The sequence below is a fragment of the Hippocampus bargibanti genome, linkage group LG03 (genome assembly GCF_051943395.1).
Source record: "Hippocampus bargibanti isolate YZ-2025 linkage group LG03, ASM5194339v1, whole genome shotgun sequence".
Taxonomy (NCBI): domain Eukaryota; kingdom Metazoa; phylum Chordata; class Actinopteri; order Syngnathiformes; family Syngnathidae; genus Hippocampus; species Hippocampus bargibanti.
The window spans coordinates 12,155,273-12,182,524 of record NC_142736.1 but is presented as its reverse complement, the minus strand read 5'-3'; the positions used below and the strand labels follow the sequence as shown (position 1 = coordinate 12,182,524).

Sequence of the window (27,252 nt, the reverse complement as noted above, 5' to 3'; positions counted from 1 at the left end):
CAACGAAAAATGAGCCAGACCACTGGTTTAGAAGCAGACATTCAAAGAGTTATTAGTCAGATGCATTACTTGTCTGATGAACGGACAAATACACATAGCACAGACACTTCGTCTGTGGATTTAAATGCTTATTCTGGCACCTTGACTGATGTCTACTCTGTCTTTTACCCGCTCTTAAGAGAGGGCTTCATGGATGACTTTCCCAAAACTCTCATTTGCATTTTATCTGAGGGACAAGCTTGTGGAGTGAAAGCAGAGTTCACAAAGACTGTTTCTCTGGAGTTAGGCAAACTGCTGCTGGCGTTCTTATCATCTCTGAGATCCCAGACATGTTCACTCTTGAGTGATGCAGCAGATGCAGATCATGGGATGGTGAGCGACTCTTTCGGGGAGGAAGAATCAGCAGCTACAACATTGACCAGCTTTCAGCAGACATTTTTAACAATCTTAGAAAGCTCACCTCTGTCGGGAACTTTGATGAGTGCAGCAAGTGGCGTGGCAGATGCTGCTGTTACATACATGTCCAACATCATTGCAACATTAATCCAAGTACCAATGGAATATGTGAAAATAGCATTACAGTTTGGAATATCAATTGCATCTCCAAATGAAAGGGAGAGCTGCGAGCAAGGTAACCTTTCTAACCTTATGATTGCAACTAAATGTTCACTGTAGTCTAATCACTTATTGGTAAACTGTTTTTCCCCATTGTTCCAGGAAATCTCCAGCAACTTATAATGTGGTGAGTGCATTTTTACCTGATACATAAATTAATTCACCTGACTTTTGGAGTCCATCCATTTTCCAGACCACTTCATCCTCATTATGGTCGCTGGGGGTGCTGGAGCCTATCCCAGCTGTCTCCGGGCACTAGGCGGGGGACACACTGAATTGGTTGCCAACCAATCGCAGCGCACACAGAAACAAACAACCATTCACTCACACCGAGGGACAATTTAGAGTGTCTGATCAGCCTGCCAGACATGCTTTTGGAATGTGGGAGGAAACCGACGGACCCCACGAAAACCCACACGGGCCCGTGGAGAATAAATTCCACACAGGGTGGCTGGATATATATATATATATATATATATATATATATATATATATATATATATATATATATATATATATATATATATATATATATATATATATATATATATATATATATATATATATCAGTATCTATTTAGATTAGATAGATAGATAGTACATTTAATTTACGAGCGCTTTTCAAAGCACCCAAGGAGACTTTACAATTAAAATAACAATAAACACTAGATAAAAAGATTTAGACAAAACTCAATAACCCTTCTATTTGTGCTTCATATTTTTTCAACATTTTTAGTTGAAGAAGGCACATTTATCAGAAGAGACCTCATCTAAGTTGTTTGCCGTTTTTCCGTGATTGAACCAATGTGTTGTTTCTGTCTCATTTAGGGGACTGAACCACAATGTGAGCTGGTCCTTCACCAATTCATTAATCGACATCCTTCTGGAGACCCTCCTGCCTCTCGAACAATCTCCGTGTACATACCCAAACCAAGAATGCCCTAATCCTGCTTCCCGGGAATCCAGCTTCCCAGAGGGAGTCACTGACAAAAGTCACTACACACTGCTCCGATGCAATCGCCAGAATCTGTCCGACATCAATGATACACTTTGTGGTGAAATTGTCCATAGATCAAGAGCACCAACGCCCACATCGGTTCTCGCCTTGTGTCAGGCGCTAAACTTGCTCAGTGCCGAGCAGGTCGAACTGGTATGGAGCAATACTTGCAATGTTATTCAGACACTGGTGTACTTGCTCTTTAGCAGGTCATCGGAGTGCAATGTTGGAGACACGTCGAACTTTCCTGTGAACATCCCACACGCCTCCCTCGCGCCCCCCAGAAAAGTCAGAGAAGCCCCCAACCTCCAACAGCTTGTCTGTAACTACAGCAGCTGGTTAGAAAACCAAGTGGTGGATGCCGTCCTTGTCTCTCTATGCAGTGACGACGAACGGGAGGAGTTTGTGAAGCATGTGTGCAATAATAGTTTACTGTTGAAGAAGTTACTTTCCAACCAGACGAACAGTTGGTTATATGGCTTCTGTACAAATTCCACAGCGGACCGCCGCTACCTGGTGGATCAGTTCTGCGTCTACCACCAGTGGATTGATCAACCTATGGTTCTGGTTGAACAACACCTGTTGGAGTTTTGCGTTAGCCTGGACAATCCAAGATTTACAAAACTCATCTGCGAGCATACTGGCTTCTTTACGTTATTATTCTCCAACCCAGACAATGTGAGGTTCATGCCAAATTGCACAATTTTTCCATTTCCATCAACCTTTCCGAGCTCAGATGCATTGTTGTCACCATCTTGTCCCTACTCCGAGTGGGAAGATGTGATGCAAGTGACGTCAGATGTGTTGTCACAGTGCATAAGCAATGATCCTGCAGATTTCTCTGACAAAATCTGCGCTAACGAAACCCTACTTCATGACTTGTTACATAATCAGGACAATGCTTGGCTGGAGGATCACTGCAGCACCCCTTTGAGTCCTCCACCCACTGCGCCCCCGCAACCTTTTCGAATTTTGGACTTGTGCAACTATCACTCGTGGAAGAATCGGCAGGTGGACGATTCAGTGGTCGCACTGTGTTGGCAGCATGACCAGCTTGCTTTTCAGACGAATGTTTGCTGTGAGGCGACTTTGTTTCAAAAGCTCTTAGAGAACCCTCTGAACAAATGGCTGAAAACAGTGTGCGCATATAAGGAAACTGAGGAAATCGAGGTGTGTGGTCTAGCTTGTTCAATTCGTGATTTTTCAAATGAGATTCATCTGATCTTTTTCCCCCATCAGGTGTGCAAATATTCCGAATGGACTCAGCCCATCTTTGTTGACATGACTGAATTGGCTCTGTGCGCTGAAAGGGACCCAAACAAATTCACCTCCAAAGTCTGTACCAATGAGACAGTCCTGCAGAACCTGATGGTTAACCAAGACAACACCTGGTTGATTAAGTATTGTGCCAACTATTCAAATCTTAGTGAAGATGGAGTGGAAGAGGGTGATGGAACAGGATTTGACCCTGACGAGCAGTGCCAGTATTCTACCTGGAATAAAACCCTTCCGGGGTCAAAGATCTTGACAATCTGCTGGGAGCATGATCAGTTCAACTTTGTGTCATCTATTTGCGCCAGTCCTGCCCTTCTCGACACGTTGGCACATGAGCCCGCTAACCTCTGGATGAGCACCATATGTGCCAACGACACTAACCCCACTCGTAACACAACTTCAGAAGACTTTTGCTTAGCCAAACAATTAGTGATGCGCCTCAACTGGACCTGTCCTGTTGACTTCACCGCAGCTTGCGGGCCTGGGGCAAGCCAGAACAGGCTCATGCGATTAATTATACGCTGCTGGGCAGATGGTCTGAAGTCCCGGCTGGCTCATCTAGTGACACCATCCGTAGCTGCGGTGTTGAACCAAGCGGTCAGCACTTCTGTTGTCATCTTACTAGGAATAGAGGGGGTCCAGAACACTTCACTGCACATCATCAAGAACATGCGCAACAGTGTCCTCGATGCTGTCGCTCGTTATCTCAAAGGGAAGAACCACTTTGATGAAAAGGCGGTCTTGTTGCAGTGTTTTGGGGTAAGATTGTCTCATAATATTGGTGCCTTGCTAAAATGATTCATCCCCTTAGCCTTTGAAATTGAGGTTGAACATCTACAGTAAGGGAATCAGATTGTTTTCTCGTGCAACTGTTTTGATCTTATATACTACAGTGATCCCTTGTTTATCGAGGTAAATGGGGTCCAGAACCCCCTGTGATAGGTGAATATCCGCAAAGGAGGAGACATGCTGACTTTTTCATATACATTCTGTCTCACACTCTCGGGCTCCCTCACACTCTCTCACACGAACACTCTCACTCTCTTTGTGTCTCTCTCATGTTCAAACGCACACTTCCCCCAGCTACACACACACACACACACACACACACACACACACACACACACACACACACACACACACACACACACACACACACAAAATGGAAACCACTGATCAAGGCAAGCAGATCAAACAGTAACCCGCGTGATTAGACAGAGGGGAGTGCTGCAAAGGGCTGAGAAGATGCATAGCCAATCCACATGGCTGTAAATCATGGGATACCGTGCTGTCATTGGTCGACATCAGTGCTGTGAACCAATCAAGCTCCAGCCACGTACAAAACCTCTGAGTCATTTGCCATTTTTTTCTGAACGTTTTTTAAACTGAAAAAAAAAAATCCGCAATGCACTGAACCCGCAAGTGGAACGGTTTGCAAGGTGGTGATGGCAGTGGATCCCAAAATATGCAGGCAGGAGGGAGCAGCAGGTTAGATTTGACAAATTGTATTAAAATAAAATCAAGAGGAACAAAATCTAAAACATCAAAATCATCTGAACAGAAAAATAATCAAAGAAAAGCAGGAGTAAAAGTCTGCCAAGATGAAACAAACCTGACAGGGTGCAGCAAACATATACACAGCATACATTGATTGGACCAACACCTGCACGGCTCCAGGCAGGGCCGACAGCGCTATCCGTTGGTCACCAATCAGAACATGGCAGTCTGCCACTGATCGGGACGACCAGCATCTGTGCATGTGCAGGCGGGGCAGACAGCGCCACCCGTTGCTCGCCAACCAGATCATGACAGCGAGAAGTGAAACACGAAGATGGCAATGTATTAACAGGTGCCAGTTGTGTGATGGCAAGATGGAAAGACTACTTTGAAGAATTCATGAATGGGGAAAATGAGAAGGAACAAAGAGGCGAAGATGTGACTGTTGGGGACAAGGACGTAGCAAACATTAGCAAGGATGAAGTGAGGAGGGCGCTGAAGAGGATGAAGGGGGGGAAAGGCACTCGGGCCTGATGGTTTACCAATCGAGGTATGGAAGTGTCTCGGAGAGGTGGCAGTGGTGTTGCTGACTGCGTTATTCGACCAAATCTTAGATGGTGAACAGATGCCTGAAGAATGGTTACAAAGTGTACTGGTGCCCATTTTTAAGAAGAAGGGAGATGTTCAGAGTTGTAGTGACGACAGAGGAATAAAGTTGATGAGCCATACAATGAAACTACAGTAAAGTCTCGTTATATCGATATCGGATATATCGATAGTCCCGGTTATATCGATACTATTTCTATGCACGCACGAAGAAAATTACATGCAAACAGGGTCGGATATATCGATAGTCCCGGTTATATCGATATTTTTTCGGACTCCCTTGAATATCGATATAACGAGACTTTACTGTATGTTGTTGAAGCTAGACTAAGAGCAGAAATGAACATTTGTGAGCAGCAGTATGGCGTCATGCCAAAAAAAGAGTACGACAGATGCAGTGTTTGCTTTAAGAATGCTGATAGAGATGTACAGAGAAGGCCAGAAGGAATTGCATTGTGTCTTTGTAGATCTGGAGAAAGCGTATGACAGGGTGCCCAGAGAAGAGCTGTGGCATTGCATGAGGAAGTCTGGAGTGACAGAAAAGTATGTCAGAGTGGTGCAAGACATGTATCATGACTGTAGGACAGTTGTGAGGTGTGCTGTCGGTGTAACTGAGGAATTCAAGGTGGAGGTGGGACTCCACCAGGGGTCAGCCCCTTCTTATTCGCTATGGTCATGGACAGGCTGACAGACGATGTTCGACAAGAATCTCCTTGGAGCGTGATGTTTGCAGATTACATTGTGATCTGGTACGAGAACAGGGAACAGGTGAGGGAGAAACTAGAGAGTTGGAGGAATGCCCTGGAAGAGGAGAGGAATGAAGATCAGTCGCAGCAAGACGTAATATATGTGTGTGAATGAGAGGGATCCAAGTACAAGAGTGATGCTCCAGGGAGAAGAGATAAAGGTGGAGCATTTTAAATACTAGGGGTCACCCGTCCAGAGCAATGTAGAGTGTGGAAAAGAGGTGATGAAGCGTGTCCAGGCAGGCTGCAAGGGCTGGAGAAAAATGTCAAGTGTGATGTGTGATAGAAGGGTTTCAGCTAGGATGAAAGGAAAAGTGTATAAAACGGTGGTGAGACCAGCCCAGATGTTTGGACTGGAGACAGTGCTACTGAAGAAAACACAGGAAGCAGAGCTGGAGGTAGCAGAGCTGAAGATGTTGAGGTTTTCTTTGGGAGTGACCAGGTTGGAACGGATGAGGAGGAGAGGAAGTTTATGGATCTTGTCAAAGAGGACATGAAGGTAGCTGGTGTGAGAGATGAGGATGCACAAACCCGGGTTAGATGGAGGACACTGATTCGCTGTAGCGACCCCTCACGGGAAAAGCCGAAAGTAAAAGAAGTAGAAGTCGCAAGGGATCACTGTGTTTGTAATAATTTTGCCTCATGTGTCTAATAATTTACTTTCTGTTGAAAAGCATAAGAATGTAATGCAAAACAGAAATGTCACCGCCCAACAGAAACAAATGTAGGATTATTTTAATGACAGGTCTCAGTGAATCAATGCAATGTATGATGCAAATATGCCCCCAGCAGTATCCAGATGGAGACTAACTCGATTGGATGAATATGTTTGTGGCATTCTGTCAACAGTCGTGTGTTTCAAAAATAATGACTCCAGATAATTCTTTGTGGAAATCTTCCCTCTGATTCCACACAATGAGGTAGCTTGAAATGAGGCAGATTGATGCTGTACTTTTTCTTTTAGGTCGACATAATTAGGTTTCTGCTCTGATGTTTCAATATACCAATGACATCAAAAGTCGGACAGGGTATTGCGCTGTAACTCTCCTGTCATCTCAACTGCTTTGCCATATGCTGGGCTGTGATTTGACTCCTTTGTAGACAGTCCTGACCAGCTTGATGCAAACTACTCAGAATGGAACCAGTAGTGACAATCTCATCATTAAGGTACACGGAAAATGATTTCTTGTCGATGTATGTCCTTTCGGGCTAGTTTTGAGACATTTTGTCTTCCATTTTGTCTTTTTAGGAATACTTCAGCATACCAGCCGCCAGCCTTAAATCAGTGCTTAGTGCTGCGCCCATCGCAATTCTCAGGCTGATCCTCCAATACTACACAAGAAATAAAGACACACTGATGGTTGTGATAATTCTTTTCCACGGTTTCATGTTTTCATTTGATATTATGGTGCTGATGATGTCACATCCTAAAATATCCCATGCCTCTTGACGCATGACCGATGTTGCTTTGTCTTATGCCAGCTGACAGAGAACTACCTGTCTACCCTGACATCCGTGCTGTTCAGCAGTCACCTGGCAAAGAACGGAAGTCTGTTTTTCGAGTTGGCTCCCCTTTTCAAAGCGGCCAGTCAGACTGACATCCACTCGTTACCTCCTCTGCAAAACAACCCTGATGTGTATGAGATGAGAGGGCGTGTTTAAGATGCACACTGACATCGTGATATGCACAATCTTGGATTAAATGTTGATTACAGCTACAGCCGTGTTAAATTTAACTGAAACGATGAACGAATGCTGAATTGTGCTCTTTTGATCAGCACCAAAATTGAACTTAATAAATGCACCAAACATCCTATTACAGAGCAAAATGGAGACTACATTATTTCCAACATGAATTAGTAGTCTACAGTATAATCACCATTCACCTCAGTGAGTTCTCTTTTGCATTTAGATGAGATACAATATAAGGCATGTTGGCATTTTTACGATTCATTCGACTGTTTGTTGAATTAATGTTATTATTATAATTATTATTCATAATAATATGATAAAATAATAATAATAATATTTTGTGGTGGTAGTGATCAATGTTGCACCATGTTGCTAAATAAAATACCAAAATGATAAAAACACAAATGATCACTCAAATAATGCGAAACAGTTCTAGGCTCCAATAAACCACAATCAAATTGTTATTTATACTTATTCAACAATGTTAGTCAAAGTTTTATTTTATTTTATGTTAGTTTCAGATTTTTACATGAATGCATCGTGAAAGTTTTAACTGCTTCATGTCTCATAGTTGTATAAATGCAAATACTTTTTTTTCCAGGAGGGAAACCATAAACAACAACTTGGGCCATTTGTCTGCAGATCAGCAGCGAGCCTTTGGATTGTGGTACAGTAAAATGTTGCCCCCCTCCAATATCACTGGAGCTCAGCAATCACTCATCAAGGATACTGGAAATGTAATCACTTACCTGCCCTTCCACATCTTCCAACATCTCTCACCTGCTCAGGTAACAGTCCTTTCATCTCCGACACCAAACGAGGAAACACGATTCTGTCACTTCGATTTGTCTCAGAATATAGAAGAGCTACTGTACCTTTGTGTTCCCCATGATTTAGCACACAGCTTTTTTTTTAACTGAACACATTACTTCATATAAAACTTGCGTTTGTATGTTCATACTGTTCATTTGCAGCTTCATAACTAAAATTAAACACCAAAAACATTATGGTAACAAAATAAAATAAAGATTTTTGGTTAAAAAAATACTGAAACTATCTTAGAATTATTAAGGTTGTACCAAAAATATTCTTTTTTGTCAAACATTATAATAATAATAATAATAATAATTTTTCTAAGCGCCTTTCAAAACTCTCAAGGACACTACAGTCACGGGATAAGAACTTTTTTTTTAATAGTTAAACTTTCAGTCTTCATTATAATTGTTTCTAATGTGTTATTGCGTGTCTGAAAAGAAGAAGTAAGGTCAAAGGGTCATACTTTGTGACTTGTTCTTTTTCCATGCTCTGGACAACTCCATACAAAATATGAAAAAAATCTAATCCTAAACCAAGAACACCTAGATTAAAAACGGGCATTTTCAACAAAAATCTAAACTAATAAAAACAAAATTATCATGTTCTAAAAACAAATTACAACTGCCTCAATTTGATTTAATTGTGTGTTTTGTTTGTACACTACACAGTAAATAAAAACATACGTCCTCATACGTTGTGGAGCATTTATCAAGAATAGAAGTATAACCTCAGAAAATAATAATTCACAATACAAAACAAAAATCTGCATCATTTAAAAAAACGTAAGGACTCGAAAAGGGTGTGTGCAACTAAATTATATCTTTTTTTTTTTCGTTTGATTTGTTGAAATGTCTGTTTTCTGCTGAACATAGCTGCAGGTTCAAATCATGATTTAATCATGTTTGTTCCAAGCTATTAGATGGGTTGGATGTATTGCAAAGGAACAGGCTGACTTCCTTGAAGCAGGAATTTATTGCACGGCGCATCATCGGCACTTACAGGAACTTGACGGCTGATGACTTCATCAGGTCGGGCAATCCCGCAAAACGTTCGATCAATTTATGACTTATAAACATTGCTTTTGGACCAATTTTTTTTTTAAGTATGACATGTGGTGTACTGTAATATAATTCACTTATTGATGTATATTTGCAGTCAAATTCGATCCAACGTGGTGACTTCATGCTCAGTTTTGATTGACACTGTCAGAAATGTGTTAATTTCTGTTTCTACCTGTTTGTATCTGTTTATTTTTGCATTTGGGCTTTTTATGTGTGTACAGTTGAGCTGTGTCATAAAATTTGGCTGACATTATATGATTTCATGAAAGGGATGTAACATTAGAAATCTTTTGTGTCAACTGATGTTGCATAGCCAAATTTAACTAATTCACTGTCAGACGTGCAAAAATGTGTCCAATCCAGTGCCGGGGTTTTAGTCATTGTCACTCGAACTGCAGGACCCACAGAATATTGAGTTTTAGGCCTACATAAACATTCAATGCAGCATAAGAAACCTTTGACTCTCTTCTTCATCAGAAAAAAAGAGTTAATTCCTAAATTATATGGGTCTGGAGTTATATGAGCTTGAAATGAGGGTGGCTGTCCAAAATACAATGCAATATACGTATACATAATGGTTTACCGGTATATAGCGCTTTAACAACAGCTGAAGCTGGAACAAAGCGCTGACATGAAAAAAAGGGAAATGCTGCCCCCTTGTGGAATGGAAAAACATTGCCAGACACCATTGCCAGAGGGCATGGCTAACCATTATCAAATAAGAAAAAACAAATTTGGGAATGGCGCTCAACGTCATATTTTCAATTCCTGAATAAATTTGTGAATGAGTTAAGCATTGTCGATTCATTCCTCAAAATGTCATTTCCTATCAGGATTGGGCTGTTGACTGTGTTTGTGGTATTAGGCTGGGCAGTCTATCATGCCAGGCAGAGCCAAGAGACCTCCTGGCATACAAAGGCTTTGAGGCCTTCGGTGTAATCTGGGATGTCATCCTGAACTGCACTCACGCTGGACTCAACCTACGAAGTCACTTGGTAAGCAGCACCTACGTGGATATTGGATGCTTTCTCAATTTTGTGTTGTCAATTGGTTTTCCTTTATAAAATGATGCAATTGGGTTGGTGCTATCAGTCAAATATTTTGATCAGGACCTGACTGATTGATCAATTCTGACTCATTTATCAGCTGGTTGATGTAATAAAATCATAGCTATTGTTTGGAGTTAATGCATCGGGTACATTTATTTATTTTAATTATGGATGAAATGTTTGGCTCGTGAGGCATCAAAGTCAATGCCCAAGGGTCAGATCAGGCCCAGCATATCATTTTATGTGGCCCATAAAAGCAAATTGCATGTGCCAAACATAAATAATGTCAACTTCCATGATCATTCAAATTTGTACTGGACTGTCAAAATGTCAAGTAATAACTAACATTGAGATTTCGGCTTCCTGCAATATAGTTACAGTCTACCACACCAGGACAGGGCAGGATTAGCACAAAACCCTGTTTAACCAACACTCACTGAAATACACTGAGGTGGAAAATGTTATTTCATGCATTGCATAATTGCAAATGTGTGTTTTTTTTTTTCCTTCCTAAAAATTAGGCATTGCCTTCAAAAAGTCCCAATCGCTGTGTTTCTGTCTGATTTATGCTTTTCTGCCTGTTGTTTCCTTCCAGACCTCCAGTCTGTTACTGAACAGCACTGAGTTAAAAATGCCATCTTCACTCAGTCCGAAGAAACTGACAGACATTGCACATCTTCTGCCTTCCCTGGGTGTGAATTTCTTGCTGGGGCTTTCCCCCTCGCAGCTACTTGCAGCACTTCCTGCCCTCAGAGATGTGTCATTCAGTCCTGCGCAGGTAGAGAGGTGCACACAATGTGGGGATTTCACAGGTTGTCGTACATGGCAAGACGGAAAAATTCCTTGCGTTATTTTGAACCACTTTTTAACCCGGAAACTCATGTCGGGTCCATCCATTCATCTTCTGCCACTCATCCGGGGTCGGATTGCGGGGGCAGCCGCGTCAGTAGGGAAGCCCAGACTTTCCTCTCTCCAGCCACTTCTTCCAGCTCGTTCTGGCGGATCCCGAGGCCCTCCCAGGTCAGCTGGGTGAAATAGTCTCTCCAGCGTGTCCTGGGTCGTCCATGGGGTCTCCTGCCAGTGGGGCATGCCCAGAACACCTCACCAGGGAGGCATCCAGGAGGAATCCTAAACAGATGTCCGAGCCACCTCATTTGGCTCCTCTCTATGTGGAGGAGAAGCGGCTCGACTCTGAGCCCCTCCCGAATGACCAAGCTTCTCACCTTCTCCCTGCGTGAGCTGTCACTTCACCATGATGGAGGGGTTTGTGTGTCCCAATGATCCTAAGAGCTGAGTTGTCTGGGGCTTTATGCCCATGGCAGGGTCACCCATGGCAAACAGGTCCTAGGTGAGGGACCAGACAAAGTACGACTCAAAAGACCTCTTATGAATAAAAACATGAATGGATCTGCTTTTCCCTTGCCCAGACGCGGGTCACCGGGGCCCCAATCTGGAGTCAGGCCTGGTGATGGGGCTCGTTGGCGAGCGCCTTGTGGGCCTACACCCATGGGGCCCAGTCGGGCTCAGCCCGAACAGGAAACATGGGTCCCCCTTCTCAAGTGCTCACCACCCATGGGAGGCGCCAGAGGGGTTGGGTGCACTGTGAGCTGGGCGGCAGCCAAAAGCGGGGAACCTGGCGGTCCGATCCTCGGCTGCACCAAACAGCAGTTCATTGTACCCATCCTTTTTGGAGACCTTAGAGGGTGTGCTGGAGAACACTCCCACTGAGGACACCCTTGTTCTGCTCGGTGATTTCAATGCTCATGTGGGCAATGACTGTGAGACCTGGAGGGGCGTGATTGGGAAGTACAGCCCCCCGATCAGAACCCGAGTGGTGTTTTGTTATTGTACTTCTGTGCTCGACACGGATTGTCTATAACAAACACTTTATTCAAACATAAGGGTGTCCATATGTGCACGGGGCACCATGACACCCTTGTTCGCAGTTCGACAATTCACTTTATAGTTGTAGCATTGGATCTGCGACCGCATGTTTTGGACACTCGGGTGAAGAGAGAGGCGAAACTATCAACTGATCACCAACTGGTGGTGAGTAGCTGCGTTGGTGAGGGAAGATGCCAGTCCGACCTGGCAGACCCAAAGGTGTTGTGAGGGTTTGTTGGGAACATCTGGCGGACTCCCCTGTCAGAAAAAGTTTCAACTCCCACCTCCGGCAGACTTTTCACATGTCCCGGGAGAGGTGGGGGACATTGAGTCCGAATGGACTATGTTCCGTACCTCCGTTGCTGAAGCAGCCAATCGGAGTTATAGCCGTAAGGTGGTTGGTGCCTGTCGTGGCGGCAACCCCCGTACTCGCTGGTGGACACCAGTAGTAAGGGTAGTTGTCAAGCAGAAGAAGGAGTCCTATCGGGCCTATATGGCCTGTGGGACCCCTGAGACAGCTGACAGGTATCGATTAGCCAAGCGGAATGCGGCTTCAGTGGTCGCCGAGGCAAAAACTTGGGCAAGGGAAATGTTTGGTGAGGCCATGGAAGCTGACTTCCGGACGGCTTCGAAGAAATTCTGGTCCACCATCCGGCGAACAAATTTGGAAATGGCGCCCCACATCATGGTTTTCAGTTCCCAAATAAGTTTGGGAATGGCAGTAATGACTTAAGAGCCGAGATAGCACCCCTGTTTCTGTTTTCAAAAAGCACTTGTGATTATTCTTTCGTTTTGTATGCATTGCAGGCCACCATCATCGTTGATAAGCTCTCATCTATCAATGCAGTATGTTTTTTTTTCCTCAAAATAAAAGTTGTGAGTTTGCTCTGCCATTGTTTTATATTTCCTGACCCTTTGATCCATACCCGTCCAGCTTCGCGATCCAGGTGGCCTCCAGGAGCTGGGCTCTCTCACCATAGGAGTAAAGACAGAGACATTATTGATGTTGACAGCTGACAGTCTGCTGTCATCCCTACCTGGCCTGGCGCAACACTCAGCGGGCATCCGTCCAACACAAGCAAATGCCATCTCCACAAAACTATGGGTATGTCATCCAAAAAAAGAGTAGAAGAAACCTATTTCTGATGGAAATTCTTTGTAAATTCTGAAGAGACAGGCTTGTGCTGGAATTAGATTTTCATTCATTTGGTTTATACTCGATATAATCACTCAAGAGGAAATTTGGTTAAACCATTGCATTTTTTGATGTACATAACAAAGAGAGCTACAGAACACATGCAGACATTCAAAAAGAGGCAGAGTGACAATTCCTTCAGATCCTCACTCTGCTCCCGAGCTGAGTTTCATCGGATGCAACTATAGTCTTGACCTGTAACCTTTGGGTTCCAAAGCCCAAATCTTTATGTTGGATGAGTTTTGTCGTTAAGTATATCTTTTTTTTTGTATATGCCAGACTATGCCAATTTCCTGTACTTTTATTCTTACCAGGGCTTTCCAGAGGTGATCTTCTGGCTGGACGATGTCGAGCCACTACTTTGTTGCACTCCCCTTCTTAGCGTGCTGCCCAGGGCTCGTCTACTAATGGGCAACAGCTCCAGTGTATCTGCTACAGCGTGGAACACACAGCAGGTTTCACACATCTTGTCTTCTTTCAACGTTGCTTGATTTGGCCACATTTGGCCAACACCTTGTAGATTTGTCAAGATGATGGTGTGGTCTGTCTCCAGTAGTTACTGAATTATTAAATTGCAAGGAACAGATGGTGTCGCTGTTGCTGGAATGAGTCTTGCTTGGAAACAACAGACAAGCAAGTGTGTCTGCATCGGATTTCCTTTGTTTTTTTCACCCCAGCTAGGGACGATGGAAACTTCTTGCAAGTTGTATAAATCAATATGTCACAATTATTAACTCATTCACTGCCAGAAAGAGTGCAAATATGTGTCCACTCCGGTGGCAGGGTTTTTGTAATTTTCACTCAAATTGCAAGACCCTCAGAATATTGAGTTTTAGGACTACATAAACATTCAATGCAGCATAAGAAACCTCAGACTTTCTTCTTTCATCAGAAAAAAATCGTTAATTCCTAAATTATATTCGTCTGGAGTTATCTGAGATTGAATTCAGGGGGCTGTACAAAAGGTAAATGCTGCCCCCTCGCGTGAGGGAAAAACATTGCTCGAGGTCTGACCGAAGCTTGAAACCCACACCCGAGCAAAAAAAAACAAAAACAAAAAAAAAACAAAGCAGAACAAATTCGGCAATGGCGCTCCACCTCCTGCTTTTACCCGAATAAATTTGGGAATGGCAGTGAATGAATTAAAACACCATAAGATATTTTCATGTTCTTCCCCCAAGGCTATAGCAATACTAAAAACGGAGCAGAATTCAAGATCAAGCCTGATCAAAGATTTCATGTAAGTATGTACTTTTACCTGCACCCTGTAACCTGATTATATGTACATGACAAGCTGTCCGCTGCAGTAACGGCTGTCCCTGAAAGAGGTAAAATGTAATTACAATGGCACGCCATTCGTCTGTGTAAGGTCTCAGTCATACAGGGGTGGTCCATCGATGAAAATGTTTCTCCAACCGTCATCTGTACTTCTTTGAGCTACCAGCAAAATTTTAGTTCCTTGGAATGAGAAGCGAAACGTCCGACTCCTTCAAAGAAGTTCAGATGACTGAAGAAACCTTTTCACCGATTGGCACACCGTGTACAACACTACTACTTACCATACAATAGCTAATTTCTGTGTTCTGTCGCCCATTGTGTTAATATTTTTTTGAATATTTATGTCTTTGTGCCCTTTTCATGATCAGGAGTCTTGGGATGCTGGTACAGGGCATGAGCTGCCAGGCCTTACAACAGCATTTCAGGGCTGATACCTCACATGCAGCGGTTAGGAAAATCTTGGCCCTCCTCAGGCAGCAGCCCAGTCCTTTGCACACCTCACTGGTAAAATGTAGCTGGACATTGACAAGAAAATTACCTCACTTGTCATCCCATGTCTTGCAATAACGAGAATGCACTGAAGTGACCATTTGCTCCCCGATGCAGAAAAAATGCGTGATCGAGGAACTCTATCAATTTGAGTTCTTCTCCGAACTGGTTGAAGACTTAGGAGTGGAACTTGCTCTGTCTATGCCGTAAGTGTGAACCTAAAATTATAAATCAATCCTTAACATTTAGTCAATGTGCACAAACGTGAAATGGTCTAAATAAGCATAAAGAATGAAAAAAAACACTTTCCCAAGCCTCTTTCTCAAAGTCAGATGGGATGTGCTCCACTTACCTCGGACCTTGCAGAAAATAGAATGGATGGTGTCACTGATGCATCATGACAAGAAAAAAACACAAAAAAACAACATACTGTAATTCAAGTCAAGTCATCTTTCATGTCCAGTCATTTCATATATGAAGTTATGCTCTCTTCTCCAGGGTGAGCATCATTAAAAAATTTCCTTTGGATGTGATGGACACTCTACGAAAAATGATAATTCAGGACCCCGTTCCATTTTTCATAATGTCAAAAACAGAGCAGCTGCTTCTTGTGGACAAGATGGTGCAAATTCTGGTCAGAAGATTTCCATGCACAATCTTTCAATTACTGTCAACTCAAAGTCTGACACACATGTTTGTCGTTTCACTGTGACTACAGGGCATGTACACTGGAGCGTACACCGAGGAGGAGTTCCGCTCTCTGGACATCATGGCCACATTTGTTTCAGATGAGATTCTGATCCAGTTGGATCATGAATTCTTTATGAACAATCTGGATTTCCTCCACACATTGTGCTACAGCAGCAGCAAGATGGACATTGTGGCTCGTATGCTGCTGGACGTTGCTGCATTCGGGTATAAAATGACATCCAAGTACAAGTCAATCAAAGAGACGCTCAATGTTATTGACTGGATTTTTTTCAATCTTCAAATTAGCATCATGAGCTGTGCAAAGTGTGAGTGTGTGTGTGTGTGTTTTTCTTCAGGCCTGCGGTGGAAAACTGGAACCACACAACACTCAGTCAGATTGATCGGTTTTTATTTTTCCTTCCTCAGGATAAACTGCAGGAGATTTCCTCGGTGAGTTGAATGCTTATAAAATTGCTGTTTTAGAGAGTTCGCTGTGAGCTATAAAGCTTCTCTTTTTGGCTTCAAGTCTGTCTTGAAGTCCAATTCAGAATCAGAATCATCTTTATTGCCAAGTATGTAGAACACACAAGGAATTGCTGCACTAGTATGATCATCAAAAAAAAGCACAGGCACTATACAGTTCAATTTGGGCGACTGTTCAAAGAGTTAATGGCTTGGGGGAAGAAGCTGTTTAAATGTCTGCTGGATTTGGTGAGCATGGATCGGTAGCGCCTGCCTGAGGGGAGTAGCTGGAAAAGGTGGTGGACAGGGTGCGGAGGGTCCAGTATGATTTCCGGCACCCTAGTTTGGATTCTTGCAGTGTGCAAGTCCTCGAGAGTGGGTAGGGCGGTACCAATGATTTTTTCCGCCGTCCGAACTGTCCGTTCTTCTATCAATTACCAACATCCTAGTGGCGGACCGTGCATGTCAACACTAGGCCTTCAGTTGTGCTACGTCTGAATCAATCCATAGCTGTGAGAGTGTATGACTTATTACACATCCACTAAAGGGTGCCGCTAGCCAAGAAATCACTTGTACTTGAAGAAACGTAAGAAATACTGTCATTAAACTGTTTGAATTTTTACGATGAATGTGTGAGTTCATGATAACCTCATAAAATTGCAATATTAATGAATGATGTCCGTCTATTCTTGAAAAGTCTGTCGTGAAAATGGCTTCAACACCACATCACCTCCGTCCTCCAACAACTCCACTGGCACCCAGTCAAACTTAGATTTGACTTCAAAATACTTCTTTATACATTTAAAGTCATCCATAACCTTGCCCCCATAAGTATCTGACCTTCAAATTTCTGTTCCCTCTTGTTCCCTCAGATCTTCAACCTGCCTCCACCTTTGTGTGCCCACTGCCTGTCTCAGCACAATGGGGGATAGGGCTTTCAGCCGTTCTGCCCCCACAATCTGAAACAGTTTTCCGCCAAACATCCATAATATTGATTCTCTCCCCACCTACAAATCCCATCTCAAAATCCACCTATTTAAAATCACATTCTCTGTATGGTTTTATCTCTTGTTCTTATTTATAATTTCATCTGTGGTTTTATTTATGTCCCCGTTTTGTGTTTGTAAAGTGGCCTTGAGAGCTTTGAAAGGCCCTTATAAATAAAATGTATTATTATTATTATTATTATTATTATTATTATTACTACAGTAATTCTACAACCAAATCCATTCCTTTTCCTCCTTCAGCCATTGTGGGTTGACAAAACCGCGATTAAATCGATACAACAATATATTTGCTCATGCAGCTTGCGACAGATACAGTGTGCTCGCTGATTGGTTAAAGTGACAGGGACCGCAGAACTGATTGTGAAGGCATCCAGGTAGATTTCTGACCCTGGTAACAAATGATGGCTGAAATGTGATTGGTTAAATTCTAAATATGAAACACATCTGGAAGCAGCACAACAAAAGAGAAGCGATGAAAGGAAGCTGAAAGACAATTTGGAATTATTAAAAAATTATGGCCAAAATGCAATTAATATCAGTCTGTGATTCAGATATTTTTAGGCTAACAGAGAAGACCTTGCAGGTCCTGATGGCCCACCACTGCAAAATCCACAACAAACCTTTCATCCTTTCATCACTTTGCTGCTGTGAAATGTAAATTTCTCCACTGTGAGACTAATAAAGGCATATCCTATCCAATCCAATCCAAACTGTTTGGATTGTTACTTGATATGACCGGTTAAGCAGAGAGAGGTTGAAATGATATCCCATATGTTCAGGAGGTGCCGGCATCAGGTGATGTCCAGTAAACCATCGGTGCGTCGCCATGATCATTTCTGTGTTTCAACAACAGGGCTTGATGACTGTAGGTCGTATCGAGAAACTGTTCCTGAGCCAGCGCCGGTGGGGACGGCAGGTTGTTGCTCTTCACTGTTTAGATGAAAGTGAGAAGAGACGCTTTGCTGAAAAGCAGCAGTTTGTTCTCCAGTTCTTCTTAGGTTTCCTCAAGATACATCCTATGTCACGTAAGCATCACTTTTGGTTCTCCAACCTGTCACTGTTTTAAAGCAATGTAGGAAATCACATTGACCGCAATGAAGCGCACAAAGTTAAAGTTCTGTATGCAGTATGTCTCACAGCTGTCCACAAAATTAGGACATTTTTTATTTTCTGAACAGCGGCTCCGATGGTTCCCACATGTGAGATTCTGCAGACAACCACTCCATTCGCTTGGACCACGAACAGTCTGACAAATATGTCGCCAGAAGCCTTCACAAACTGCCTAGAGCTGATTGGCCACGATCCCTATCTTGCATCTTACCAACGCAAACAAGTGTTTGGAAAAGTCAAAGAAGTAATACTCAGCAGCACTACCAATACAATAAAATTGTCGGTCTGCATGTTATCTATTTTGTTTTTTTTTGTTTTTTTTTATGAAGATGTTCGGCCCAGTCTCATCCTTCTCCCAGTCCATCATCAGTCAGATGGGCCGACTGACCCTGGAAATGACACCAGAGGAGATCGGTATGCTTCAACCGACTGAAAGAAGGAGCATCGCTTCTTTAGGTGCCATCAGTGAGTGGAGTAGCAAACAGGTAAGTGCCTGGATTCATTTCTTGGATGGATGTGTGCCTTTGTAAACACTAAGATTAATGAACTCTTTCTCAAATAAAATTTACATTGCCATAAAACACATAGATGAGAAGGTTTCTTCAGCCGTCATCTGTACAAAAGTGAAGGTTTCGGACGTTTCGCCTCCTATCCAAGAGGCTTCGTCAGCGAACTAAAGTCTGACTGGTCGTATCGGCCCCATTTATATATCCCTAATGTCCAGACCTGGTGGCGCCGGACACAGCTATGATAGGTCCCTACTCTCAGGTTGGGGGAGGCGCGGGACCCCCCCCTGTGGCCCCACTGACTGTTCCTACATTCCTGACTAACGATTGGCCTATTACACCCACTCCCCCCGGTATCACCTCATCAGCATAACGACCCTCATCAGCATTGCGAAAGTTGCCTAACCTGTTTTGCCTGAGCAGGCTATTGTATGAACGATCCAAATTGAACCTCACACCACCAGACCGGTTTAATGAAGGATTTTGTTGTTTTATAAGAATCGCCTCTTTTACCCCCCTTTCAAACCATCTATGTTCTTTCGCTAAGATTTTAACCTCATTGTCGTACAATGTATAATTCTCAAGATTCTAAAAGGAGAGGAGTAGCAGTACCGTACATTGCAGGAGTTTCTGAAAAATTACAAAGAGTCCTTTGGCAACATAAAATTCCTACCTATTTCAAACCGATAAACACGTTAAGGCAAAAATTAGTGCATCCAAAAGATAGGCTACCAAATGAAAAACAAAGTAATGTAGTTTATTCCATACATTGTAAGAATGAAAATTGTAAAGAGCAGTACATTGGGGAGACTCAACAAATTCTCAAAAAAAGACTTTATCAACATCGCGGGGATAATACTAGTGGGCCTCAATCGGCAGTACATTTGCACCTAAAAGCTACGAACCACTCATTTGACGACAATGAGGTTAATATCTTAGCGAAAGAACATAGATGGTTTGAAAGGGGGGTAAAAGAGGCGATTCTTATAAAACAACAAAATCCTTCATTAAACCGGTCTGGTGGTGTGAGGTTCAATTTGGATCGTTCATACAATAGCCTGCTCAGGCAAAACAGGTTAGGCAACTTTCGCAATGCTGATGAGGGTCGTTATGCTGATGAGGTGATACCGGGGGGAGTGGGTGTAATAGGCCAATCGTTAGTCAGGAATGTAGGAACAATCAGTGGGGCCACAGGGGGGGGTCCCGCGCCTCCCCCAACCTGAGAGTAGGGACCTATCATAGCTGTGTCCGGCGCCACCAGGTCTGGACATTAGGGATATATAAATGGGGCCGATACGACCAGTCAGACTTTAGTTCGCTGACGAAGCCTCTTGGATAGGAGGCGAAACGTCCGAAACCTTCACTTTTGTACAGATGACGGCTGAAGAAACCTTCTCATCGATGGACCACTCCTGTACGACTGAGAGCTTACACAGACATAAAACACATAATTATTGGTCAGTATTTACTGGTATACTTGGGGTCAACTGTCCAGAGAAATGGAGAGTGTGGAAAAGAGGTGAAGAAGCGTGTCCAGGCAGGCTGGAACGGATGGAGAAAAATGTCAAGTGTGACGTGTGACAGAAGGGTTTCAGCTAGGATAAAAGGAAAGGTGTGTAAAATGGTGGTGAGACCAGCCATGCTGTTTGGACTGGAGACAGTGCCACTTTGATAAAACAGGAAGCTAAGATGTAGGCAGCAGAGATGAAGATGTTGAGGCTTTCTTTGGGAGTGACTAGGTTGATCAGGAATAAGTATATGAGAGGGACAACTCATATTCGAGGCTTTGGAGAGAAAGTCAGAGAGGCCAGACTGAGATGGTTTGGACATGTCCAGAGGAGAGAGAGTGACTATAGCGGGAGAAGGATGCTGAGCCTTGAACTGCCAGGCCGAAGACCGAGAGGAAGACCAAAGAGGAGGTTTATGGATGTTGTCAAAGAGGACATGAAGGTAGCTGGTGTGAGAGAAGAGGGTGCACAAAACCAGGTTAGATGGAGGACACTGATTGGCTGTGGGGACCCCTGAAGGGAAAAGTCGAAAGGGAAAGAAGGAGATTTACCATTATACAATGGGAGGAATATAGTAATCCCTCGTTATTTGCAGTGATGGGAACCAGGACCACCGCGATAGATGAAAATCTGAAAAGTAGAGTTATATAATAATAACCCACCTGATAAGACAAAGGGGTTGCAAGGCAGGGCTGAGAAGATGCAATGTGATTTTTAGCCCGATTCATGTCCATAAAGGTTTTTTTTTTTTTATTATTTTTGTTGAGTCAATATATCTAAAGTTACTCTTGTTTGTGATTTACAGTAAAAATGACTTTTTCATTTTGTACTTAATGGAAAACCGACGTCACTTTTTTGTTTTTTAACTGACACCAGAAAAATGTTTTATAGCATCTAAAATACCCAAAACATGTGGTGTGATATTTTTAGTCAAATGCAAAACACCAATAAAAATGACTTAAAGGACAACCGACGTCTCCGGACAAGTTGTGTCCATAATTTGTAAAATGGCTTCAAATGACTTTTACTGGGCGTGTTTTACAAAACAAAATGCAAAAAATTGAGCTGCGAATTGGGCATTTTCAGAAAGTCCCGCCCCCAGTTCGTGACGTCACGCCAAACGTCTTGCATCGCTTGTGAATCAAAATAATGGCTTCAGATTCGGAGAATATGCTTTCTTGTTACACATCCAGTTATGAATATGATTCAAATAGTTCTGAAGAGGAAAGCATACATGTTTGCAATTGATTAAAGAATTATATGTTCCATTTTGAGGCATCATTGGGGGAAAATCTCTCACCCAAAAAAGAGGCACAAAATGGCGACCTCCAGTGGCCACTTCCGCTTCCACAGGCTCATAAATTCCTTATATGAAGCCTGGAGGCCCTCTTCTGGCGGCTTTTGGGTGCAACACAGTTCTCAGACCAAACATGTACAGCAAAATACATTGACGTGATGGAAGGACTGCTACAATGTGTCTTTTTTTCAGTCAGGGAGCGGTCCTTTCGTATATAGCTATATGCGGTGGAATCTTATTAAAATACGCTCAGTAGAAGTCATTTGAAGCTATTTTACAAATTATGGACAACTTGTCCGGAGATGTCGGTTGTCCTTTAAGGGACAGTAGTTTAATCACTAGCCTAATTTTACCGTCTTTCTTACAGAAATACACGTGCTTCTAAGAGTACAATGTGTAAGTACTCTTGTTATTGTGCTTGGAGCAAATTTTAAAATAAGTCGAATGCTTTCGTCGAGCTTCTTCTGGTCCATTACACAGTGCCCACTCGGTTTGCCTCACCTCGGTCAGCAGTGATTATTGGCCTGATGCAAATTCCTTGCATTTGAAATTTAAAAGGTCAGACAGGTGACAAAACTTGCTTTCTTCCTAGTTGGTTGCACTGTTCACAACAACATTGAACTCCACCAAACTGAACCCGAGCCAACTTGACTCCAGCATTCTGGTAGCCATTGGATACATGGTGTGCGGAGCTAAAGCAACAGACATTAGCTCTTTCGATGCTGTTGAATTCAGGTGAGCAAATAAACATCTTGATATTACTCGAAGTGAATCTTACTGAATCATTGTTTCCCCCTGGTGGTTGTAGCAAGGCGGTGCTGTGGCTGGGTCAGCTCAACCTGTCCTGCTCAGAAGAACAGTTGTCAGCGCTGGCGGGCCTGCTGACCGACAGTTTGGCTTTCGGACCCATCAGTTCATGGGGGTTGGAAGTCTTTATTGAGATAGGAAGTCTAGCAGGTACTCAGAATTCACCTATGATAAGCATTTGTTGAAATATTCACATGTCCATGATCTACTTGTCATGTCATGAACGAGGCTATTTGAGGTGACTTTAGATGAGAGGACGGGTACACCCTAACTGGTTGCCACCCATTCTCGATTTTAATCAAAAATGTGTAATGATCATGAAGAAAATCTATCACACATTGGAGGGACGGAACACCTGTGTGAAAAAGAATGATTCACTCTTCAGCAGTGGTTCTGAACTTTGTTCAAGGTATCGAACCAAATCAGTTCACCAAACCCTGCAGGAGTGAAAAATAAAAATATTATTTTTTTTTTTACAAAGGTTAAGAACCACTGTTTTAGAGACATTAAAAACATCATTTTTTTTAATTCCTTGCCCGTTTTCAAACCAAGGTTGTACATAATTGGATTGGATTAGATTGGATAACCCTGTATTAGACTCACAGTGGAGAAATGTACATTTCACAGCAGCAAAGTGATGAAAGGAAGAGGGAAGGAAAAGAAGAAGTAGAAAAACAAAATACAAGAGCTGCTGTAAAGGTAGTCAGTCACTCTTGTAGCGCCATCTTGAAGTCAAACATACAAAAAACAAAATAACAAAATAATATGGCATCATTCAATCTTAAGCACTTTCTGCAACCTCTTGGTTGTATGAAGCAGTTCTAGATGAAAGAGGGTGAGGATTAAAGCATCCTTTTCACCAGTAGATCACAGACGTCATGGTGCAATGTGCACGTCTGCTATAGGCTAAATGTTGAGAGCAAACACGAAGCTGTAGCATCCATTGACAAAAGGAGACTGTCTCACATCTCCAGTCCCATATAAATCCGCTTCAATTCCAAGCCGCGAAAGTTCCACAAACGCATTGATGCTCCTTTCTTCTCACGCAAGCTCCTCAACCCATGCATTCATCCAGCCGCAGACGGTCCAACAGCACTGACCTTTCCGCTGAACAAAGCGGGCTATGAAAATGCTGCCCATTACTGCCGCAAAAACACCACAATTGCTGTCAGGCAATAATCAGCAAATCAAAAACAGTGCAGGCATATTTCTGCTGCCGAAAAGGTGCAACCGCTCAGCAGTCTCCCCCTTGATGAATGTCATGGCCAAAAATGCCGGAAAACAATCCGTATCCGTTCCACATGACGCACAACTCAACGGGATTAAAGAAAACACAAAAACAAAAACAGAAAAGCAAGGCTGTTAGAGCACTTTGCTGACGGCTGCCTTCTCGGGCGCCATCTTGGACTTCTTTGTGCATTTTGCATGTCCATGTTTCAATCCCAACACGTATTCCCCACATTAACTTCTCACAGCTGGCCTCCCAGATATAGCCATGTCAGCCTTGGTAAAAGAGCAAATAGAAGGAATAACACCAATGGCTATCTCAATGATCCCTCCTGACAAGTTCGCTGTAAGTTGACTTCTTGAACACATTCTTCCTTTGACTCGAAGCTCATCACCGCTGTGAATGTTGCATTCCACTCATTCTTTTTGTGTCTTCTGTTTTCTTGTCCTCCTGTCGTACCACGTGAAGGTTGTGTTCCATCAGCGGCAGATCAGCATGTTCTCTCATGAGCAGGCTGCTGCAGTAACAGAGCAGCAAATCACAGCTCTGTCGGATGTTCAGAGGACTGCTCTCTTTATGGTGCTGACGCCCTGGGAGGACAGGCATGTGGATTTTAGAGGTGAAGACACACAGGCATCTTTTTTTAAATCTGTGTTCAACTTTTTCATTGTGTGTGTGTACAATATATACACACACCCTAATATTGATGAATAATTTAGTATGTTTAAAACTAGCAACAAACTTTCAGTGACAAAAGGTCAGGTTTTTGTTTGCTTCAAAAGGTGTGCAGTCACCCAAAGTTTTTACAAAAACTTTAAAAAAAAAAATCCAGAGTTCTGGTATATGTAGTAGTCTATCTTTAACTCATTCTCTGCCATACAATGGGCAAATATGCGTCCGCTCCAGTGCCAGGGTTTTTGTCTTTTTTTTGCCACAGAATATTAAGTTTTAGGACGACATAAACATTCAATGCAGCGTAAGAAACCTTACTCTCTTCTTTCATCAGAAAAAAGAGCTAATTCCTAATTTATATGGGTCTGGAGTAATATGCTGCACCCCCCCCCCCCCCCCCCCCGTGGGTGGGAAAAATATTGCGAGAGGTCTGACGAGCGCTTTATCGGCACGCCTCACAAGAAAAAACAAAACTTGAATAAATTTGTGAATGGCGCTTCACGTCATATTTTCAATACCCGAATAAATTTGGGAATGGCAGCGAATTAGTTAATTGGTAAGGGAACCCATAATTGTTATGCATGTTTATCTCCTTCTGGGTCAACTTTCGAGAAGACAGATTGCATCTAAGGTGCTCATTTAATTTACAGAAAGCTTAAGAACTCAACTCACACTCTTTGACCAAAGGAAATGATTCCATTACGGTTTGCTTGTCCGACTGCATTATTTTGAGCCTAATGCCATTCATTCAGTACTGGTCCAAATGGCTTCATCTGGTGCAATGGTAACAAACAACGAAATGTACGATGTCTGGAAACAAGCGTCTGTGCATCAGTGGTAGTCGAGCGAGTCAATACTGGACAGCAGCACTATTGCATTACTGTCTCTTGGATCAATAAGTTGTCACTATTACTTCCTGAGGAATAAACACCCAAGACATTTATTAATTTATTTACATTTACCAGTGCAGAAGGAAAAACATACTTTATTGACACTCTCACTTTGAAGACGATAATGAATTGATACGCATGTTTGTGTTTTTGTCATGTGGTTCTATGTGTTGTGTACAACACAAATACACAAAAAACTGAGTTCAATATTCTCTTGAGGGCGGAGAACAAATCAATTTTTTTTTCAAGTTTATTTTTGGTATTTTGGCCAAGCATGTCAAAAACAATTAAGTTTGTGCTCCACATAAATACTGGAAGCTTCAGCACTGACATTGTTCAGTGTTTGAACAATATTATGCACATATATTTAACAGTCAGATGTTTGCAATGATTTGAATGTACTCATTTAGGGAGGTCACAGGGACTGACGGTGAGCCCCAACTCTCTGTACCTGATCCTCGGCTTGCTGATGGTGCTGACGGGCCAGTGTGAGCTGACATACCCTGCTTAATGATACGATTATGCCATATCAGGGGGCACAGACTCGCACATATAAGCAAAGATATTTATTTGTGCAATACTAAACTGCTTTGAAACAATCACATTAGCATATTTAATGAATGTCCTCTCCATCCACGTTTTTTGCCACCTATCTTTATCGGGGTCCTGGCTGAGCTGGAGGCTACCATGCAGATGTCAAGGCCATGGTAGTACCATGGCCTTGACATCTGCCGTCTACAGGGCAGATAGTGGAGTGAATATAATCAACCATACTTTATTTCAAGTACAGTGATATCTTGGTTTACAAACACTTTATCTTACAAACTTTTCGCCTTACGAACATTAAATTTGAGAGAATATCATCTTGGCATACGAACTAGTTTTTGGCAAACAAACCAAACCACAGCGCCGCGGTGGCTGGCGGACTAGTTTTCCACACCCCCTTTGAGTACAGACATGGTTTGCTATTGAGTGGAGTACTTTTGCTATTAAAAAGACCGCACTACAGGCTAGTTTTAAGCCGAAGAGGACACAAAAGAAAATTACGGTCGAGCAGAAGAAGGAGATCATCGAAAAACACGAGGCTTGTGTGGCTTAGCGGCCCAGTACCAGTATGCTAAGCCGACCATTGCTACGTGTGGCTAAGGGTGTTTCTGTGTTGTCTAAGCAACGGTCTCAGACAATAGAAGAGGTTGAAAAACTTCTGTTGATTTGGATGAACGAAAAGCAGCGAGCAGGGTACCGTGTGAGTGAGGGTATTATCACAGAGAAAGCACAGCAACTTCACTCTGATATCATCAAGAGGCAACTACATCAACGACCAACGATTTACAAAGGTAAATAAAATGACTTTATTATATAGTACGGTTTATTTTGTTAATTACAATACAAAAGCACATTTATTATACATAAAGTAAGGTATATTTTGTGTAGTTTTAAGGCTTATTTAGTAGAAAATTGTTTAATGGGGACCTGTGGTCAAATTATGAGTACTCTAAGTTGTGTGTTTCTGAAATGTCAGAGATTTGCATTGTTTAAAAGTATCATTTATTTTGGTGTTGTTTTTTTGTTCCGTGTACTTGAGTGTCTTGTTATACATCCAAACTATTGTTACATTTAAATAACACGGCTTACTTCATTCCGGTTGCAAGCCATGCGGTTGTTTGTAGATGTTTATTAATTCATAATCATTGTAAAAACTATTCAGAATTTCTTTCAGATGGCTAATAAGATTTGCATCGACTCAGGGATACAATCCTGTAAAAAGCAACCAAGAAAGAGATTAAAGCATGGGTTGATGTTATGTCTGTTTTTAAAGATAATTTTATTCCATTTTTGTGTGGAGTATGCACACAATGTTGAAAACAACATCTA

At 42.5% G+C, this 27,252-nt stretch overlaps 1 protein-coding gene across 1 annotated transcript; it reads left to right on the top strand.

Annotated features, from left to right (window-relative positions):
* Positions 1-45: 45 nt before the first annotated feature.
* On the top strand, positions 46-27,252 carry strc1 (stereocilin 1). The gene is made up of 28 exons (XM_088991985.1): positions 46-631; positions 718-742; positions 1,444-2,782; positions 2,852-3,646; positions 6,838-6,903; positions 6,986-7,096; positions 7,219-7,373; positions 8,030-8,216; positions 9,157-9,272; positions 10,171-10,300; positions 10,950-11,132; positions 13,046-13,084; positions 13,173-13,343; positions 13,748-13,888; positions 14,615-14,673; positions 15,080-15,215; positions 15,318-15,406; positions 15,699-15,834; positions 15,919-16,115; positions 16,247-16,340; positions 18,213-18,384; positions 18,538-18,713; positions 18,799-18,954; positions 22,373-22,515; positions 22,589-22,737; positions 24,063-24,160; positions 24,284-24,434; positions 25,788-27,252. The coding sequence occupies exons 1-28, from the start codon at positions 61-63 to the stop codon at positions 25,886-25,888; spliced, it is 5,886 nt and encodes a 1,961-aa protein (XP_088848111.1). The 5' UTR covers positions 46-60; the 3' UTR covers positions 25,889-27,252.

What these genes read in the sequence shown, in the direction of transcription:
- strc1 (XM_088991985.1), top strand. Translation starts at nt 61, where the DNA reads ATGCATTACTTGTCTGATGAACGGACAAATACACATAGCACAGACACT. An exon ending in CTCCAGCAACTTATAATGTG is followed by an intron (nt 743 to 1,443) that starts GTGAGTGCATTT and finishes TGTCTCATTTAG; the next exon opens with GGGACTGAACCACAATGTGA. An exon ending in TTCGATGCTGTTGAATTCAG is followed by an intron (nt 22,516 to 22,588) that starts GTGAGCAAATAA and finishes TGGTGGTTGTAG; the next exon opens with CAAGGCGGTGCTGTGGCTGG.